Raw genomic sequence first — 7,077 nt, 5'->3', positions numbered from 1 at the left:
AAGAGCAAATCGCAGTCTGAGACAAAACAAGGCAAAAAGTAGTGCCAGGATTTCCGCCACAAACAACCCAACAGATCATCCAAAATCAGACCAAGAGTAGCACCAACAAGGGGAGATTACAGATTGTTGTCACCAAGAAATGAGGGTCGGGCGGTGTGTGCTCACCGGCGATCTTGGGATTACCCGAGAGGGGCGGCTCAATGTAGGTCGTCTTCCGCTTCCTCCTGCTCGCCTTCGCCTTCAGTTGTACGTTCGGCAGTTATCGTTACCGAATTTTTATTATTTCTAGTGTTTGCTGTACTAGTATGATTGAAGATGAATAGATTGAAACTTTTTCCCGTATTTTATTTTATTTTTTTGCCTCTCACACACTCACAAATGCACGCGAAAGGAGTGATCTTGTAGTTTTTGTTCTTGGTGTGGTTGAGCGATTGCACGAAAGATAGATGAACAAAAATCCTCCGTGCCTTTTCCCTACAACACCCCCGGCGCACCCACGAATTACCCGCTCCCCCAGTCAGGGACTTTCCTGCGATTTCCCCATCCTTATTCTTTCCCTCTGCCGCAACGAACAGCCTTCTTCCCCTTTCTTTCCATTCCTCTGCTCTGCTCTGCCATTCTTCGCACGCCGCACCTCCAGCACCACCTCCCCCTTCCGCAAGCTCGCCTCATCCATCCACCCCGCGTCCCCCCCTCACCCTCCGCCTCCGGGGCCGCATTGCCGACGGAAACCTCGACCACGCCGCCAGGCCGCTCCCTCGGCCGGCAGGCTCCGTCCCCGTCTCCGGCGGCAGAGGAAGGTACATGTACTTCTCCCCCTTCCCCTCCTCCGATGGCTGGTTCTTCCCCGGCAGAGCCTGGGTGTGATCTTTCCTAGTTTCTGCGGCCGATCCTCGTGGCTAGCGATGCAGGCAGAGACGAGGGTTTTCGGCCGCGTCCCGTACGCTACCCTGTTTCGGCCCAAGCTTCCGATTTTAGGTGGGGGAGGCTCGGCCAGACAGGGGGGTTTCGGTTACTGCTATTTTTGCTGGGTCAATTTTGCTTGCTGGTTTGTAGCATGGACGAAAACCACCATCTTCTGAAGAAAGTACAGATATACTAGTAGTAGGCACGATGGTTGCTGCGGAAATGCTGGAATGTGGAGCCCATCTGGCCTCGGATCGTTCTTAGAATCTTAGTGTTACAAATAATTACAGATTTGGTGCGTTGGGGTACATAATTAGTACTACTATCTAGGATGTGGTTTTTAATCAGTAGGATGCAGCTCTTGATCTGCACCATATCCCCTCTGCTCTGCTGCAGATTGTGTACAGATATATATGGTGCAGATAGCACCTTCTGAAATCACTTTAAGCCACAAGGAGACTACTTGCGTCTCTGCAGTCATACCGATTGTTCCTTTTGGTTTTGCGACAATCGAATTGTGCAACTTGGTATGGGTCATTGCTTATTATTATTATTAGTGTAGACAGCACATTGTGCAGTGCAGTTTGATGTGGATAAGTGTGTAGACAGCACTTTGTGCAACTTACACTAGCTAGAATTCGAAGTCTCTACTGGGAGCACATTTCTCCTTTTCTTTTACAAGGCGCCGGTGCTTTAGGTTTGCTGCTCGTTCGTTACCCGTGTTAAGAACTGATGCCATTTCATAGTTGCACTAGTACCAAATCAAACAAGGCCACCACTGGAAGAGGTGGGTGCTCCACATTTTTTGCAATCTATTTGCAGCTGTGGTATATGCACGTGCGTGAGTGCCAACTGTTTAGGTATTTTTTGGATAGTGGAAGGGGCAGCTCTCCTGGGCTCTGCATCTCTCGACGCACACGGCCACACCGATTGATTATGCAAGTTCCTTTTGGTTTTTGTGACTATCAATATTGCAACCTGATATGGGTCCAGTGATTACTTACTAGTGTAAGGTATGCAACACATTGTGTGACTCAAATGCGGATTAAGAGTGTACACAACATGTCGTGCAGCTTACATGAGATCTCAAGGTCTCTACTAGAAGTACATTTCTCATATTTTTTACAAGGTCTGGGTGCTATACGTGTGCTGATCATTTGATGCTCTTGCTATCATTTTCTGTTCATTCAATACTTGTGTTAAGAACTGATGCCATATCATGTATTTCTTTGCTAAATAATCTTCTCATCTGTGAAACAGTTGCTGTCACAAGAATGGGATGCAAAAGTGACCTGGCTGACCAGCCACAGGAGGATGGCATGGGTGCTGTCCCTGCTGAATATGAAGAAGGCAGTGAAGAAGAAGAGCCATTTGAACGTGAATTCTATGATGATGATGATGATGACGACAATGATAGTGAGTCAGAAACACAGGCTGTGGATTCTTGTGAAGATCCTTTGGCAGAAGAGGAAGAGGTTAGTGGTGAGGAACCTTGCGATGTTGCGGCTCCACTTGAAGACGAGGATGCCAGTTACGAGGAACCTTTTGTTTCAGAACTCTGTTATGAGGAAGAAGACAGTGGCGAGCAGGACCAGGACTCGTATTATCCGGAGCCTCTCACTGATTCATACAGGAAGCAGCTCTATGAAGTGGAGCCATGTGATGATCAAGTGGATCATGAGTACGGATTTGTGAAGAAGAAGTCCAGTACCGTGCAGACTATCAACACGGAACAAAATATGAAAGTGGTCCTAAAACGGGCACTGAGAAAGGGCAGCAGCAATGAGCACAAGGCAGTACCAGTGATTGATGATATGGAAATGAAGCCGTTGAAGAAACCTTTATCTGTCAGGTTTGCTACCGATGTATCTTGTTACACATATAGTACTGAAAGTTTTGGTCCTGCCAAGTTAGAGAAAAGGAAAGCTCAGTTTGATGACCAGGACAGCCACTTGCGTAAGAAGCAAGAACACATACTCCCCTCACTTAAGGATTGTGGCAAGCTGAAAGAAGTGGATGACACTAACCTGTATGTGGGTAACCTCCCAGCTTCTGTGTCTTCTCACAAGCTCATCGAGCTATTTCTACCTTTCGGACGAATTGTCCGATCAAAAGTGGCGGATGATCGTTTCACTGGTGTAAGCCAAGGATATGGCTTTGTGAAGTATGCTGAACCTCGTAGTGCCACAGCAGCTATTGAACGCATGAATGGCCGCCTGGTTGATGGGAAGACATTAGAGGTTAGAGTAGCTGGACCTCCAACATCAGTATCCAATCCATCCAAGCAATCTGTGTCAGAAACTTGCAGTCTGCCCTCAAAGGAAATCGACGCGAGCTACTTGTATGTCAGCCACCTCCCCTTATCCATGGACACGCTAAAGCTACTCAACCATTTTCGGCCGTTTGGGAAAGTAACTGAGATAAAGGTACCCAAAGATCACACCACAGGTTTAAGCAAAGGATATGGTCATGTGAAGTACGCTGATTCTCGTGATGCAGCTCAGGCCGTCATCCATTTGAATGGAGTTCTTGTTGAGGGTAAAAGGATAGAGGTTCGGTTGTCTGACATCTCTCCAACACTGTCAAATTCAGCTGTGGGATCACACACCAATACCAGAACCATCAAGGAAATCGACATGGCAAATCTATATGTCTGCAACATTCCTGCATCCATTGATACAAATAAGCTGATTGAGCTTTTCTTGCCATTTGGTAAGATCACCCATGCGAGAGTGGCGGCAGACCAAGAAGGTGCTCATTCCGGTAAAGGATATGGCTTTGTCAAATTTGCTGATTCTCAATGTGCTGCCGAGGCTATTGCACTAATGAATGGAGCACTGGTTCAAGGGGAGACATTAATTGTCAGAGTTGCAGGCCTTTCATCATCAGCATCCTCCAGCTCAGTTGTACAAGGCTCACCAATTGCCTCTCCAGAAATCAATAAATCTAGACTGTACATCACTAACCTTCCACAGACCATGAATGCAGATAAGCTGGTTGAACTTTTCGTGCCCTTCGGTCGGATCAGCAAAGTCGTGATCAATCCGGAGTATAGCCTAGTGTTCTATGCAGATGTAGCGTCAGCGATCACGGCTGCCGAACGCATGGATGGGTACCTTATTGGTGGAAAGAGGCTAGTTGTTAGGGGATCAGACTCTTGTCAAACCAATGCAGCAGAGCAAGCTTTATCACAGCCAGCTGGCAAGCCCATGAAAGAAATTGATATGGCCAATGTGTATGTTGGCAGCATCCCGCCAACGGTAACCGGCGATCAGTTGGTCGAGCTTTTCCGACCATTTGGACAAATTGTGCAATCTAGGCTGTTTCATGGGTATGGCATGGTTAGGTACAGCTACCCTTCATGTGCTACTGCTGCAATTGATCATATGGATGGTTACCAAATTGGAGGACGTACCCTGGTTGTGAGAGTAGCAGGCCTTCCTAATCCCCGGGATTGTCTAACACTACCGGCGCCTGGGAATGAGCAGAGGCAAATTGACATGACCAACCTATATGTCTTCCATCTCCCGCTCCATGTAACCACTGAAAAGCTGATTGAAATCTTTCTGCCATGCGGCCAAATCACTCAAGCAAAGGTGGTCATCGACTGGCACACTGGTGCGAGCAGGGGGTTCGGGTTTGTCAAATTTGCTGATGCTTATGGTGCTGCTGTGGCTCTCACTCACATGAACGGTTGCCCGCTGGAGGGGCACATCTTGGGGGTTAGAATAGCCGGTGTCCATCCGAGTGATATGGACAGCTACATGATGCGTCTCTACTCCCAGTTCACATTGCCTGACCCCTCAATGATGGCGGTTGGAATACCAACATCGTCGTACTGGCCGTACTATTGTGCTGAATCGGCATACGCGGAGCGGCGGGGAGGTGATGCTGCTTCTCAAACATCTCAGGAGGAATCCGTATCGGCCGGTTCATTTGCTGAGAAGGGTTGTTCTTCCGTGTCAAGCCATGTCGCCGACCGTTCTCAGCAACATTCTTCAGCAGGTTGGGCTGGTCCGCCTGGCTTCAGTCCCCATGCTGCCCCCAAGAAGAATACCGCCACTATGATGAAACCTTCCCAGCCTTGCTCCAAGGTCCATTTGGCACAGTCAGGAGGCAGCCAGAAAAGACGCTCACTCGTCTAGCGCCGTCTGCTTCCGATCATGCTTCAGTGCATTTTATATTGCTTCTGAGCAAAAACCATATGCTAACATACTTTGGTTTTAGCTAGGTACTTAAGTGGTAGACTTTGATAGTTTGGGCAAGCTGACTGGTGAAATTTGCTATGTGCTATTAGTTCAGTTCAAGTATCAGTTCAGTTCTGTTTCAGATAAAGAGAGAGTTTACAGTTTGTTTTTACATTGTGCTCTTGGCCAGACATCTTTGAACAGGATTCATGCCATTGTTACTCATTAAAAAAACTGAGTATGTTTACAGTTTGTTGTACTGCAGTTTTAATTTTTCAACTGAGTTTCATTTATTTTTCTTCAGCTATGGATGTGTGCCTTGTTCATTGAGCATTGCCATTCCAGCCCTCGTAAGTTTCTCTAGCATGTAGGCAAACAATCTTTTTCCCTTTACTTAATCTCTTGAAAAATGTCTTCTCAAACCAACGAAACATGCATCCATACTGTTATGTCGCATCACCACCATGTGTGAGCGAAGAACTGTGTAAATTCTTATCATCTAGGAGCACTGTGAAGGTTCATATCATCTAGGGGAAAGTGGAGTGCAACACATATTGCCAATATGAACAGCAGTAGAGAGGACTCAGTACAACCACAGACTTTTCTAACAAAGATTGTGTTATTGCTTCAGGTGGTCTTCTTCTGAAGGCAGGCAAAACTGATTGCAGTAGAACCCCATTCTGCCCTGCCAATCAATAAAGCATAACCAAGGAAGGAAAGGATGATTCAGACATCATATTTTGAGTCAAGCAGCAAGATTTCCCATGATGAAGGCATAGCAATCTACTTGATTTCACCGTCACTGTCCTCCACAAGTTCCCGTGATACCGGGAAGCAAGCAACCCGAATGCCATGTCAAAAAGGCCACAACCCCACTGTCTTTGACGACACCTACACCCAAGATGGTGGCCTGCATCGAACCTAGAAATTGCTCCAAGCGTAACCCGGTCATTCAGACATCATAGTTTGGCGTTGGCGGTATGAATCGGTGATCAACGGCCTGTCCCGGGACTTGACGCTGCCTTTCGCCATAAGCTGGACCTCATAGTTAACATGGGCCTTGAACATAATGGCACGAGAGGGGCTGAGCAGGCGAAGAAAAGGATCCTGCGTGCAAAAACTTCACCATATCAACAAGGGAGGACGTTAGAGAAATGCAGCAAGATCTCCAAAAGAGAATGAAGAGCAAATTAATACACTAGTAGGCTAGTAGCCATACGTACGTCTTGAGTGAATTTTTGGGAGTTGCTGCTATCGCAAAAGAAGAGGAGGTTGCGGTTGTAGTCCACCGCATCGCGAGCAGCGTCCATGCCATACACGGACAATGGAAGTTTGAAGCTGCCTTTCATCTCCGTGAGCTTCAAGGAGAAGATCTACACGTCAGATTCTATCCTGGTACCATATGGGGTGCACCCAGGTGCCAAGTGTGTAAACTGCATTGAACTCACACTCGCTGCACCCAGGTGAAGCATGTGTTAGAAATCTAAGTAGCAGGTAAATTCCTTAATCCTTATTCCCTTACAGAAATATAGAAAGACGACCTTAGAAGGTAAACTTGTTAGGGCATCTCCAATGCGGACCCCTAAAACAAACACAGTATGTTCACGGACACTGATACGGGAGGCGGCCCTCCAATAGTGTAACTCAAACGTTCGGACACAATTCAAACGGAATCTGAACAAACTGGACTGTTTTCATGCAAACCAGACCAATTTCATGACATATTCAACACAATTCACTAAAAAAAATTACTCCCTTCGTTGCTAAATATATGGCGTTTGGTAATTTAATTTGAACTACCAAAACATCTTATATTTAGAAACTGAGGGAATAGATATGTGAATTTCAAGGATTAACGTGGAGCAACTTTCATGACAGTTAATAAAGAGATCGGACACACAATTTTCTTAGTTTCCAAGGATTATCGTGGAGCCTCGTTTGGTCCCTCCAATTAGTAAATACTCCTACAAAACAGTATAAGATA

General features: G+C 46.5%; 1 protein-coding gene across 1 annotated transcript; it reads left to right on the top strand.

Moving 5' to 3' along the window:
- Nucleotides 1-602: 602 nt before the first annotated feature.
- LOC125534594 (multiple RNA-binding domain-containing protein 1-like) lies at nt 603-5,344 on the top strand. Its single transcript, XM_048697777.1, has 2 exons — nt 603-800; nt 2,167-5,344. Exon 2 carries the CDS (start codon nt 2,181-2,183, stop codon nt 5,049-5,051), a length of 2,871 nt encoding a protein of 956 aa, XP_048553734.1. The 5' UTR covers nt 603-800; nt 2,167-2,180; the 3' UTR covers nt 5,052-5,344.
- Nucleotides 5,345-7,077: the final 1,733 nt, after the last annotated feature.

The sequence above is a fragment of the Triticum urartu genome, chromosome 2 (assembly GCF_003073215.2).
Source record: "Triticum urartu cultivar G1812 chromosome 2, Tu2.1, whole genome shotgun sequence".
NCBI lineage: Eukaryota > Viridiplantae > Streptophyta > Magnoliopsida > Poales > Poaceae > Triticum > Triticum urartu.
This window is presented reverse-complemented; position numbering and strand designations above follow the sequence as displayed.

What these genes read in the sequence shown, in the direction of transcription:
- LOC125534594 (XM_048697777.1), top strand. Translation starts at nt 2,181, where the DNA reads ATGGGATGCAAAAGTGACCTGGCTGACCAGCCACAGGAGGATGGCATG.